Source organism: Macrosteles quadrilineatus, unplaced genomic scaffold, assembly GCF_028750875.1.
Source record: "Macrosteles quadrilineatus isolate MER2022 unplaced genomic scaffold, UCM_ALF_1.0 Scaffold_5__1_contigs__length_97177068, whole genome shotgun sequence".
Lineage (NCBI taxonomy): Eukaryota > Metazoa > Arthropoda > Insecta > Hemiptera > Cicadellidae > Macrosteles > Macrosteles quadrilineatus.
In genome coordinates this window covers 63,939,245-63,953,674 of record NW_026542598.1, presented here as the reverse complement: position 1 = coordinate 63,953,674, position 14,430 = coordinate 63,939,245, and the positions used below count along the sequence as shown (strand labels likewise).

At 34.2% G+C, this 14,430-nt stretch overlaps 1 protein-coding gene across 3 annotated transcripts; it reads right to left on the bottom strand.

Annotated features, from left to right (window-relative positions):
* Positions 1-395: 395 nt before the first annotated feature.
* LOC128993905 (zinc finger protein ZFP2-like) lies at positions 396-13,341 on the bottom strand. 3 transcript variants are annotated; one of them, XM_054418005.1, is made up of 6 exons: positions 13,058-13,341; positions 8,541-8,672; positions 7,048-7,122; positions 5,447-5,557; positions 2,485-3,967; positions 396-622 (listed from the first exon to the last, which is right to left on the bottom strand). In XM_054418005.1, exons 1-6 carry the CDS (start codon positions 13,202-13,204, stop codon positions 618-620), a joined length of 1,953 nt encoding a protein of 650 aa, XP_054273980.1. In that variant the 5' UTR covers positions 13,205-13,341; the 3' UTR covers positions 396-617. The 3 variants fall into 3 exon arrangements, with proteins under 3 accessions (XP_054273980.1, XP_054273979.1, XP_054273981.1); XM_054418004.1 differs by having other exon boundaries at positions 396-3,967; XM_054418006.1 differs by lacking the exon at positions 5,447-5,557 and having other exon boundaries at positions 396-3,967.
* Positions 13,342-14,430: the final 1,089 nt, after the last annotated feature.

Below are 14,430 nucleotides of genomic sequence, written 5' to 3'. Positions count from 1 at the left end.
TAAATTTCATCCCAATCCGACCAGTAGTTAATGCGTGATTGAGCTTCAACTAAAAATGTGTGATTGAACTTCAAACACACAAACTTCCAAATTTATAATATTAAATAATAATAAGTATGATTTAAATAAGATTAAATTTAGTGAGTACTTAGGTTAGCTGCTACAGGGAAGGACGAAAGTGTTTTTTGATCAAATGTCAATAGTGAGCCTATAACCATAATCTATAAACAAGCAAACTACATCAGTTTCCATTGATAGAGAATAAACAAAAATAAATAACATAACTTAACAATCTTAACTAACAACCTCGATCCTAACATGAGTCATTTACAAATAAGAACAAAATGAATGTCTTCATACATTCCAACAAACAGTGTGATTCACAACAATTTTATTAAATCTTTCATATTTTTTTTTTTTTTACATTGAGATCTGCTCATTTCAAAACGTTTAGAATTATAATAAGTTATCATTCAAGGCTAATAAACTAACGGGAGTTATCAGTTAGGTTCATTGTAACAGATATAATAGTAGTAACAAAATAAAAACATTTTAAACTTACGATTAAAAGACAAAGACTCTCGTTTGCTTCCTAAGTCAATGCATCTGATTGTGAATCACCCTGTATTTGTAACATGAAAAAGACAAAATTATCAAAATACATGGTAAAAAATAATTAACACATATAATACTGATTATATAATAAAGAATCTAAAAAAGAATCTTGGATAAAACTATAATATACTAATGTGATGCAAAATAATACTAGACTGTAATTGTTTAAAGCTATTGAATAGAACTTTGAAATTAGCAGTTTAAACACCACACTACGTTTTTTTAACAATATTGTAAAAACTACTTAACATAACAAATTCTATTAACTAATGCTAATGCAACTTATTTTGGTTGTATTGCCTAGTTTTAGGCCGTATTTTGTCCAGTCAAAAACAACGCATTCAGTCAAATTTTGTCCTCTAAGTTTAAAATATGACAACCGTCAGTTAATCATATCTAATAAAAGAGGGTTTGGACCGTTCCCTTTCAAAAAAGTAAAACATGAAAATTAAGTAGAAAAAATAAATTAAAAATAATGTATTAAAAAACAACCAAGTCATACCGTTTAAAGCTAAATTAGAATTTGTATGTTAGAAGATAATAACTTTAATCAGGCAAAGTTAACAATAAATTGCAAATAGTATAGAGTAGAGATAGGCTCTTAGTATATACATGACATTCAACTTATTACAATTATTGTCAAGGCGCGGACAGAGAATTAAATTGAAACTAAGATGATTTAAAATATCATGTTTCAAGAGTGCAAGAGATTATTTGAGATTCAAGAAATGTAAAAATTAAATTTCCTAGTTTTTAATGGTGTATACAATATTGTCAGTATTCTTCACAAACATTTCATTGTTGTAAGAGCCTTTTAAGGGAGGAGTTCATGAAAAAATTAAAAATCTTTAATTATAAGCCAAAAATATTGAAACTATTTCTGAATATTACCATAGAAACAAAAAAATGGGTTGGAATTTTTTCACCCCCTGTGGTGGAGGGGGTGATTTTTCACGTTTTACATGGGTTTACTAGATTAAAACCTATAAAAGATCATTTATAACTTTTTGTTTCTAAGTGTTTCTTAAAGTATGCTCTGTGATCTGTAGGATGGGTTTGGTTTGAATACAACAATTAATGGTTCTACACAATTTTTAATGTTTTAATTAGGATTTTTGTAGAAAATTAACAACAAAATTAGTATTAAAAATATGTTTTGTTAGGTTTTCCTTCAAGCCTATCCTACAGATCATAGAATTGAACAAGCTGAACAAAATAAACCAAAAATCATCCCTCTATCTCTTCTAGAAGCGGGGCTATATTGTACTTGGGTAAAAGATACAAATTTTGGGAATCCACAGAGTCAGCTGTTGGGCCTTTATCTGAAAGCAGCTGTTGGGCCCCGGCTCTTCCAAAATAAATAGGCAGTCAATATAAGAGACCAATATATGTTAGCATAAAGGTTATACTATATGAATTAAATAGGCTTTAGGTAGATGAAACAACTAAGTTTTAGTCAGATTGTATTACTAAAATACTCAAAACAAAATGATCCAATGAATTATATGATAGAAAAAATTTCCATGCATTATTGACTTAAATGATTTTTTCCAAGGTTAATACAAATTGTACGGTCTTAAATTTTATATTTGGAATTTAACCTCAAACCAAAATATGTAAAAATATCGTTATACACATTTTTTTTCATGAACTCCCCCTTTAAACTTGCTTATCAAAATTAAAGAGCCTTGAAAAATCATACTGTCCTGCAATATATAAATAGTTCGTCTTCAGGTAGCTGTGTACATTTTAGGAGATATAAATATTTGATTGGCAATCATGTATCAGGAGTAAGGTCGTTTAACCTTGCAACAGATTCATAATCTTCAGTAATCATGCGATAGTCTATGACCGCTTGACGAGGCTTACCGGTACACTTGAGAATATGTTTGTCACAAGTTTGTTTCCACTTGAAAGATTCACCGCAACGCGGACACGAGTACGGCTCCACGCCAGAATGTATTCGTTGATGTGTCTTCAGAGCAGTTTTCTGGCCAAACGATCGTCCACATTCTTCACAACTAAAGGCACGCTCCCCCGTGTGGACCACTTTGTGATGCTTCAACGTCTGACTGGTTTTAAAGCCGATCCCACAAACATCGCAGCAGTATTTTCTTACTTCTGCATGTACGATTCGCTTGTGAACCCTGAGCGCTCTACCGTGAGGGTAACTTTTCCCACAAATGTCACACTGCACCGGCACCCCAGAGTTGTGGACCCATTTATGGGAGTTCAGGCAGCTCCTGTCTGGGAAGAACTTTCCACAAACTTCACAAATAATCTGCTTAATGTTTTCCGAATGTTTGCTTTTTTTGTGACCCACTAAGGTCATCTTGTTTTTAAATACCTTACCACAAACATCACAAATCACTGGGGTCTGCTGCGAGTGGTGCCGAATGATGTGAATGTTTAAATTGTCCTTTTGAGCAAATGGCTTTTCACAGACTGGACAGACATAAGGTTTTTCTCCTGAGTGTAGCACTGAATGTTTCATGAGATTACTTTTCTGAGTGAACAACTTGCCACAAATTTCGCATCGGTGATATTGATGTCCCGTGTGTATTCGTTCGTGTCTATCTAACTGTTTCTTCAGCTTGAAAGCTTTACCACAGAATGTGCATTTGTGAGTTTTCTCTGTAAAATGAGCTATTCTCGTATGAGCGTTGAGGGCACTTTTGTCTGTAAAAGTTTTGGAACAGATGGAACACACGAATGGACGCTCTCCTGTATGTGATCTTATGTGGGACTGAAAATTCCAACTATGTTTGAAAGATTTATTACAAAACGTACAATTGAATGACTCTTTAGGATGCACTGACTGATGTTTCTTTAAGCTAATAGGTTTATCAAAATGTTTGTCACATTGCTCACAGTAGGTAATTTTCTCATTTTTTGACCCTGAAGGTGTTTCATCAGACTTAAATGAATCCACATTATCACAATCATCACCAATTTCTTCATCCTCCTTGTTTTCTTCATTTTCATAGTTTTCATCAATGTTTGTTTCTTCTGCACAACTATTATTATTTTCTATACCTTCACTCTCTTTTTTATCCAAATTAAAAAGCTCATTGTCCTTTTCATTTTGATTACCAAGAGCCAAGCCATCAGTCCTACTAAAGAAACTATTCACATGAAAAACAGTATTCAAGTAATTTGGCTTGTCAGGAACATCTTTCTCTGTAAGCTCTTCTGTGTTTTCTGTGTAGTTTACTGATATTCTACTTGATTCCTTTTGGCATTTCCCTTCTTGTTGAGTCAAATCTAAAAGAGCTTTATCTTCCTGGCTGGTTTCCTCTGTCAAATTGACAAAGGTTGGATGTGGTTCTTCAGATAAAACAACATTAACTTCCTGAAAAATAAGTATTAGATCACTTTATTTAGTTTTAAATTGTTTGATCTCAATTTTAGTAGCTTATCAAGTTATAATATTGTAAAAGCTGGGCTTGGTATTTTACTTTAACAGTTTAAGTTAAGGAAAGAGAGGTTTGTAATTGTGAATAGGCCAAAGTGCAGTTTTTATGGACTTTTATGTACTCTACTCTTACTCTTTGGTACATGTTATGAACCAAAACAAAAACATTTACCAAAAATCTTGTAGCATTAGGCTAAATTTTATTCAACTTGTTTCCTTGTTTCCTAATCTTGGGAAAATGTCACAGCTGGAGCGACAAGAAAATCGTGGAAAAAGTTATGGACATCGTTAGATTTTGAAGAAACGCCTAACAAAAACAACCCAGTTAACTTGGGTCGTAGAGAACATGGTCGAAGAGGGCGTGGATGAATGGATGGTGTAGTGCAGAGACTGACAATGACATCATAGCAGCAGTGACGCAAAATAATGTTCAGGGCGACGAGGGGGAGGGTAGTGATGACGATTTGACCTCGCCCTTTGCAACGGTCTACTGCCACGCCTGCAGATGTGATGTTCATGAGAAAATGGTGGAACTACGCGGCAATAATCAAAACTACAACAAATGACGATGCGGGTTTCATGTCTAATAACAAGTAGGCCTAACTAAAGTTCATTTTTCAGTACAGTATGTGCAATATTTCTTACAAAATAGTTTTTCGTTTTATTTGTCTTTTATTACATTTTGTTTGTTTAATCTTTGCCTAGTAAAATAAACCATTGTATTTCTTAATTGATTACTTTGTTTATACTTCATTTCAACTTATTTTACCTTTCCCACTGTCTTTTGTATAGTGCAAATTTATTGAAAAATAATATCGGGAACACGTTTGGATTAAGCGAACGTTCGGATTAACTGTGTTCGGATTAGCGGGACTCAAGTGTATTTAGATTGTTATTAGACTTATAGGCTAGAAGTGTATCTAGAAGAAATAATTGAGGATCATCCGGCTGGATTTCAAAGAAAGAAGATCCACTACCGACCAAATATTTGTTCTAACAGAATCAATATCCAAGTACTAGGAGTTCAATACAAAGCATTAAGAAACAGAAATCTAGGTATGAGCATTAAATGGGGACTTATTTAAGAGAACTGGTAATTGTAGATAATGTTGTGTTTAGTGTCTGAGGACAGAGATTCTAATAGATAAATAGGTAATGAAATAAACAATGAAAAGACTGAGTTGGTATATTTTGGCTGGGGGGGGGGGGGGGCAATGGTAGGGTATTTTTTTGAAGTATTATACCATAAATTTGAACAAGTTGAAGAGTTCAAATACCGAGTGCAAGTAAATTCAGAAACCTCAACACAGTCGGCAGCCAGTCGGAATTCTATCCGTACTAAATCGGTTTCAACCCGTACAAAGGACGGGTACTCTGCTAGTGTTTCATAATAATTTGTAAACTAGTACAGCTTACTGGTGGAGGGTCCACAGATACTGGTTCACTAGTCAGCGTTTCACAGCTTGGAAGGCCAGGAAAACTTTGCACACCGTCAGTCCAAGAGCTGTCAGAGAGATATACACCATTCTGCAACATTGAAACTTCCTATTGGTTTGGTATTGTACACACAATTATAATTCTTTGAGGTATTTTAAACCACTGAACTCCAGTATTTTACTCTTATCCTATCTATCTAAATTTCATTTTGGAAGCTTAAGTTTAATTGTACACCATACTTGCTTCTACTTATTTCTAAGTAAAATCACACTTTGTCAGTGAACTTCAGTTTAAACTACATGTGTTAGTTTGAAGTTTCAATTACAGTTTGTTTTTGTAAAATGATAATTGAAGAAATCTTACCAATATTGTAACAATATTAATTTTTTTCCAAGGACGCTAGGCACGAGCCTGGAATTGTTTTTCACATTACTTCAGGCTAGACCAAGGCCCCACTAGAAAAACAGGCCATGCTGCAGCACGGGCAGCGCAACACTACATCACAGTGGTGGATAGTTGTACTAAACTCTTAACATTAATATCTTACAAACAGCCAGCTTGTTTATTTACCTAAAACATATGGGAATGGTGATGGCAATGAATTTATCAATGAAATCTATCCACTAGTGTGACATCATGGATCCTGCAGCATGGCCTGTTTTTCTAGTGGGGCCTTGGCTAGACCTAGGGGTTATGGCATTGGCATTATCACTTAGATAGAATCCATTGGTGATTTGGCGGGATTTGAACCCCTGGAACCGGAGTCCCGCGCTCTAACTACTAGACAGACCTTGCCCCCCAACAATACTACACTAAATTACTTATTATCTTTAAATTTGAAATATTATTACTCTAGGCCTACTGATTTTTTTTGTATAGAATTACAGGGCGAGGCAGACCACCAGTGCACAATGTAAAGCGGCCAAACTAATCGAGATAGATCGATTGTAACAACTTAAACCTCCATATTTTCACCCCGTAGAATTTAGGGAAATTGTTTTGAAATCCCCCCAAACAAATGGATGTAGGGGTAGTTTTTGGAAAATGTTCAAATTTGTTCACTGGACATTTTTATAAAAAAAATATTTTAACTTATCTTGATGCTCATGTACAGGATGTTCAAAAATGTCTAAAATGTAGGATCTTACAGTTAGTTTTATGGCAACCGCCTACATTAATGTAACAGATCACAATTTCATCCCAAATTAATGAAAAGAACACTCTGTAAATGAGTGTCACGATTAGTTAAAAATTGTTCATCAAAATTTTCAGTGAACAAATAGACTACCCTACCTTTAAAATGAGGTATCACTTAAACTACCTCGACATTAGAAAATTTTCCATAAACTACCTCCATCCCCGAAAAACTATCATTTTCGTGTGTTTGGGAGATTTCAAAATAATTTCCCTAAATTCTACAGGGTGAAATAGGGGGGTTAAGTTGTTACAAACGATCTATCTAAATTGGTTTGACCGCTATACATTGTGTACGGGTGGTCTGCCTAACCCTGTATAATAATAATGTTTGCTAAAATACACATTACGGATTGTAAGGAACCAAATGCTGTACAATTTCTTACCTTGATGGCTGAAAGAGGCTCATTTTTAACATTTTCTGAAGTTTTGTCTACAGTCGTAGATGTCAAAACATCTCCCTGTAAATTGATTATTTGTAAATGCAAATTCTTGTGCAGACACTTTTGTGAAACCAGCAATAATAAAATTGAAATCCCTAATCAATGAATTAAAAAAAAAATTTAATTTTAAATACCCTTTTGACATGATGAAATTTTCACTAATTGGTAGACGTATTACGATACTATATTTTATTGGTATTGTAAAATAAAGTTGGTAGAAATGGTTCTCTAAAATAAAAACAGTTGCAAACCAAACCTGTCATTAAAATGTACTCAATGATCATAGATTGAAACTACTTTCTTACATTAACTATTAATCCATACTAATTAATCCATACTATTAACTATGAATCTGCAGAAGACAGTTTTATATAGGTTTTTAGGCAATTTTCAATCCATGTTTCCAGGGGTGCTTTGTTATTCATTTAGGCTACTACTTATTTCTTCTTATACAAAAAAGTTAGTAAACCTTTTTCGGCAACATTGATTAAGTGTTTTTAAAATATTGAAAACACAACTCATATTAACGTTGGAAAACCTACATACAAAAAATAAGAACGATAGACAGTAAAGAAAATATAATCCCACATCAGAATAAAATCTACAGACACTTTTCATGTTGTGATATTAAAAAATCTATTAACACAGGGTGTCTACTACATTCTGGATAAAAAATTCATCGACAACTCACGTACATTTAAGGACACTTTGTCGTAACCTTTGTCGGTGCGATTACCGAATATATTTTTCTGATTTGTCAAACTGTATTAATCTTATTCTTCACTGTAGTTGTACCAGAGAGAAAAGTGTCGTCGTCACTGTACGCGATTCACTTAATTGTGATATCACGGACAAAATTAAATTCACAAATGACAAAATATAGGATTTAATTCAACAATAAAATGAGCTAAAATGAGCTTCTGGGGACATCAAAATTAAAAAGCATATCGGTCCGAGGTCTACCACCATGTCACCTACTTACTGTACCGGTAACAACTACTTTCCTAGTAGGGAAATTCGCTAACACAAAGTTTCTTGATACCGTACACAACACATACTTATCCTTTGGACACTTTTTTTTATTTTTTACAACTACAAAGAATGTCCAGCAAACCTATGCAAGGGACAAACTAGTGTGATCATGATTATAAATTATGAAAATTACTCTGTTCACAAAATTTAGGCGGTTTTAGGGGAAGCAATCTATCCCCTCGACTTGATCTTACCTTTAAAACAATAACTCGACAGGTGAGGTTTGTCAAAACGTCAATCAGCTGCAACGTAGGTAAAAAATGTAGTGGGGGAACTTCCCCTCAAACCGCGTAAACTTTGTGAACAGACTTTTGCGTGATAGGCCTGATTATTGAGAACAAATCCTGTTTATCAACATTTTTATTTTATTTAAGAAAGACTTCAGTTTTATATTAGCTACATACCTGAAAAGAGCAAACTTGTTGTCTCAAGTAGAAATCAGACTTTTCTACTTGAACTTTAAACTGAAAGAATGCTTCGACTTTGCTCAAACACGATCGACATATTAAGGGGGGTAAGCCATCACCCTCATACATCTGAAAATAACATTAAAAGGTATATAATTTTAGAGTATCTAAGAGAAAGAACTTTTAATTTTACACAGCATGTTTTAAGTCCTTGACCGACAGTTTCTGTTAGTGTTAAGGTGACACGTGGTCACACACACTGATGTTTTTCGTTTATGTTTAAAACTTATTTTTTTATTACTTTTTAATGATCAAGTGATGTGGTTAAGGATTGTAAATTTAATTTCAGACTATTTTAAGGTGTAAGTTAGTCAGTATTTTATTCATGGATGATGGTTAAAGCACGGACAAACTTATCAAACTTGACTTCAGGACGTTTTGAATTCCGAGATCCACGGTTAGGAGATATTATGTGGGTTTACTGGATCCCTGACGAGACTAGCAGTGAAAGTGAAGTTGACGACACTACAAAGATTCCGACTTCATTTTACCAGATCATGAAGAACAAGAGTATGTAGATGACAGTTCTGAAGAAGAGGATCATGTTTTGTTAGCAGAGTAGCTTCTCCAAAAGCTATTCAAGCTATAGTCTGTTCATCAAGAGTCTGAAGTGAAGCACCGCCTCCTACTAAATTTATGGCCTCGGCAGGCTGGGCGACAATTTTAACTTTCCACGTTCTATCAACACCTTAAGAGCAAGCATACAGTTAGAGTTAGGATATAATTTTGATATTTTGATTCGCGCCTGGTTATTAAGGTAATGGAAATTCGTTTAACCTTTTGATTAGTACCAGTATGTTGCAATAATCAACTAACTACCTACATCAATTTGTATCAATCTGTATACTAAGATACTCTTGCAACAAAACCAATATAAATTACCTGTTTAGCCCTCGTTGTTTTTAAAATTAGCCTACTTTATTATGTACAGTTACAAATTTGTGACATATTATTCCTATTTACAGAAAGTAGTCTATGAATTAACACAACATAAAATAAATCTATTCAGTTTATCAATGTGTTATAGTATAGTTAAATATTTTGATGACTAATGTTTTGCTAACTAAGGAGAAAAATGTACAAATAACAACCAGGGAGTGTTAAACTATATGCAATTAGGATATAAAAACTATGTGGTTTAGAAGTAATATGTTGGTCATTAACATATAGAAATAGAATGTGATGAATTGGGAAATAGATACACATCATAGATAAACTTGGCAACAATTCTGATAGTATGCATTGGAATCGTTGGAGGATAGAAACATTTTTGTAAGATAACAAAAATCTAGGCCTAAAAAAAAAATAGTCTAAATTTAGTCTTCTTTAGGCCTAATTGAAACATGTATTTATATCAATCGGCAAGTAATTAAAGAAAGTTGGAGCAAGATAAAGATAAAAGTTTTTGAAAGCTGTTGAATTTGGTTTAGGGACTTACACATTGAAACATCTCCGAAGGGTCAATGCCCGAGATCCTATGGTGTGGCGATCTTCCCCTTTTTTATCATAGAAAGCTTTTAAAAGTTTAAAAACATACAAATTTCTTAATCTAAGTAATTTTTAATCTTTAAACAAATGTTCAGAATGTTCGAATTTAGTTTTGTTGGATACTATGCAGACAAAATACTTCTGTATGGTTATTATTGGTATTAGGTTTGAGTAATATGCTCCTCCCCACACCTCAATGTCGTACTCGATTTTTGAACTTATCAGAGAATATAATATATAGCTCTCAAAACATTTTTTCTACAGATTGGCCTCAACATTGATACCTTGATGGGTAGCTGAGTGGATATAGTGCTCGCCTAGTAATCAAAAGGTCGCCGGTTCGATCCTGAGAAAAGTAAGTAGCTTTTTGATGGTTTGAAACTGGACCCAGCTGTTCCTGATCATTGGGCTTTAAATAAATGATCCTGGCTAATGAAACAGCTGATCTTAGTCAGTAACAAAGCTACACAGATCATCACACCATTCTACACTCATCCTTCACTCATATTTGGGTTAAAATACGCACCTAGGTGGCGTCCCCATCTCAATGATTGATAACTGATAATTGAATAATTGATAATTGAATTGAATTAACATATAAAATATCCGGATATATTTCAATAATTTGTGTCTCACTGCCTCAATACGTATTATCCAAGATAATTTTGAGTCAACATTTAACCCTGGTAGATATTTTATTGATTTTACCTATTCAATGTGCATTGACAATATGGATCCATTTTACAATTTAAAGAATGATATTTTAATGGCTCAGCAAACAAATTATACGAGACAAATTGAAGATTATGTACTTTGTTTTAGGACTCATGACCATAAAGTTTTTTGTGAACCACACTCTTGGCATCTTTATATCAGCTTGCATTTCTTGTCTAAGCTGCTCTAGATTTGAACTGCTGTAAAACAGTGCAGTATCCTCAGCAAACGCAACTAGTCTACCATTGAATACACATCGTTTTAATGTTATGGTGCGACAGCTGACATACCACTGACCCACTGAGCGCATAAGGGTTGGACGGGGAAGATGTGAAGAGAAAGTTGTTTCGAGGAAACGACTCTGAATCATCCCCCAAGTCGCTTGACAAAACACGTGACAACCTCTACCCTCATTGGCCCTAACCCACCGCACGCGCCATCGTGAGGCGGTGCTTTACTTCAGACTCTCGATAAACAGACTATAATGACGCTGAAATAAATAATTTAGTATTGAGAGGACTAAACTTGAAAACGCCTGCTAGGAACATCATTAGGAGCTTACCTCGATTACATGCGCACAAGCTAGAACACTAGAAACCAGCCAAGCAAAAAAGAGGTACCGGTAGGTACCCCAGTTATTATTTTTTTCATGACATAATTACGAACATGATCCTGATAAATACAAATGTCTAACTTGCAACTGAAAGAGCTGGTTTCTAAGTTACAACTAAGAAAAAACAACTATAGAAACAAAGACATTGAGGGGCTCAATAATCCATTTGGATTATTGTTAGCATTATCAGTTTTATCTTCAAATGGAGAGAATATTTCATCTGTATTTACAAAATATCTTCACAGCAACTTAAGTTAGACGTTTTTATTCTGCAACTATTTCTATTAAACGATTTGAAAACTTATGTGTCTACGCTTTGATGATAGGACTCGTAACCAAAAAAGAGTAGGTAGGTACCGTAACAGATAAAGCTGCTTTTATATAGGAGCTGTTTGGAAAATTCATCATAAACGGTAAACGATTTTGCTCCATAACTTCGGAGATATGAATTGATGAGATCCTAGTTCCATTTTGTGGACGATAGGGGTTAAGTTTTGAGTCTACATGCTCAAAAATCTAAGAAATTGTACAGAATCAAAATTATATGTCTTTAGGTGGCTAAAACCTCATAAGTTATCTTCTAAATACATTTATATTCCGTTTGACTAAGTATTTCTACCTCAGTAGAACAAGAGCTTTGACATGCCAACTCAATCTGTGATAAAACTTTGCCAGTCAGTAAGTTACCTAATTGTTTACAACTAGGCTATTATTGTAAGTTAAAAAAAAAAACAGTAAGTTAACAAAACATTAACTCCAGCCGATAATCGCTTCAGCTCGCTTGAGTAGGTAACTTAATAGATGAATTGCTGAAAAATCTAACATAATGACTAGAAAATTATCACGGAAGAATTACTTCAAATCCCAATAGAATTGAGAAGTGTGGCAACCCTGATCTGAACTCTTTAGTGCTCTTAAGAAAAAAAATTAAATTTAATAAGTTTAGACACCTAATATTATCAATTAGCGGCACACAGCAGCACAACTATCGAACTCACTGTGTGTGTGACCTGGTCTGCCTTGCTGCCGGATCAGCCACATTCCCAACATTTATAGATCCGTTGTCCAACTAGGCTATTAAAAACTATTTCAATATGACTTCCATATCTGTTGTCAAAAACAACCAAATGAAAATATTGATAGATAGTATATCGATTAAGTTATTCGATTGTTTCATTTGATACCTATATCGATTATTCAACTGTTTCATTCGATATATCGTTTGGTTAGTTAGGTTAACCTAATTCAATAACCAAACAATATTGAATTAAACAATCGATAAGAAATCAATCGATATTTTCATTCGGTTGTTTTTGACGACTCAGATACAGAAAGTGTACCCAACTGATAAGTGTTATAAGCCCAAAGAGATTCGAAGCAATGCTTCACTAATAAAATGAATTAAATACATAGCATAGGCATAACAGGAAAAACATGGGACTAGGCCTAACCCTATATTAGATTATTTCATTCACAAAATTTTAGTAGGGGTCTACCTATGTCGGTCTTTTTTAAAACTCCTAACGAAATTAATTAATGTTATTGAACAGCCTAGATGAAAATTGTCTTTGAAATACCCAATCTCCCCTAAGTTTATGCCTACTTATATTAAAATTATCATAACCTAAAAAATGTTTACCTGTACATTAGCTATTTGCATAATTTTATGAGCCAAGAACCCAGATCTGCTGTCGTTGTAATTGGAAAATATTGACACATTACCACTGCCATCCAATAAACACAAGCGGCATAATAAGTTTGGACTGTAATCCATGTTGACTGACATGTTTAAGTTATGTTGGGTTCTAATTAGTTGTATTTCCTAGTTTTATTCGAAGAAGGCCTAACAAGGCCATACCTTACTGTGTTTTGTGTTATTTTAAAAATTGTTTAGGCTATATGGTTTTAATACATTTGTATAAACAAACCATCTCGAATTGCAAGAAATAAAGAAAAAAAGGCCTTATGAACCTGAAAGTCAGTGTTTTGTCTCTTGCTCTTCTTTCTTTGAAGAATGCAACTCACCCTTCACCCCACCCGCACCCCCCATCAAACGATCAAACTCCGCTCCGCACTTCTTTCCTCTGTCCACACCACCACCACCACACGACAAGAAAAAGAAAACAAAACAAAACAAAAACAAAAACAAAGTAAAGCAGTCAACAGCAGCGTTGCCAACACAACTTGTTCATTTTACCCGCAAATTCGGTGGTAATCCCCAGAATTACCCGGAATCAAGTTTTGATTACCCGGAAAATCCCCTGAATTCTAATTTTAAAGATTTCGGCCAATTTATTGGTAGAAACTGCGTTATAACCACGTTGTACTTGTAACGGTGCATTGAGAGAGTTATTGATATTAATCAAATCTGGTTTAAAACAATGTTTTATTTATGATTGTACTAAAGCACTTTGATATACCAAATTGGCAAATTATTTGTTTTTTAAGCTCTTTTAAAAGGTCCGGAGAAAAACTGGGAAGTTTTGTGTTTAGAGGGTACAAAATTAGAAAACCCAATTTTTACCCCGTTCCCATGGTCCCACCATTCTGGTTCGCGACTCATTCAAGTTTAGCCTGCCTTACACCTTCAAACCAAATTTCATCAAAATCGGACAAAAATTATCGTCTCAAGTTATCGTGTTCACGGACACACACAAAATATAAAAATTTGAACGAATGATGTTTTTGGCCTCTGGGGACATCAAAATGAAAACGTAAATCGGTCCCGGGCATAGGTCTCACCCTCACCATAGATAAAACATCTATACTGGCAATATGTACCTACTATAATCAGTATCTGGTCCTGGTCTTACTTAAATCATAGATGAAGTAATATTAAATTTCGCGGCTGTCTGAAGGGTATATTGTATGATTGTATTCTGCCAGTCCTGTAATTCTCCTTGGTTTACAGTATCGTCGATCAAATGCCAGGTTGGTGTCACTACCATACCATTACAATTTCATTGGGCAATGATTATGGGAGGTCAAAACTGCTATTTTATCCTAGAGGTC

Bases quoted from the DNA above. Each gene is read 5' to 3' on its own strand.
- LOC128993905 (XM_054418004.1), bottom strand. From the start codon at position 13,204: ATGTCAGTCAACATGGATTACAGTCCAAACTTATTATGCCGCTTGTGT. The intron at 5,558-7,047 runs GTAAGAAATTGT...TCAATGTTGCAG, and splicing joins AGCCTCTTTCAGCCATCAAG to AATGGTGTATATCTCTCTGA. The intron at 3,968-5,446 runs GTAAGCTGTACT...CTTATTTTTCAG, and splicing joins TATCTGTGGACCCTCCACCA to GAAGTTAATGTTGTTTTATC.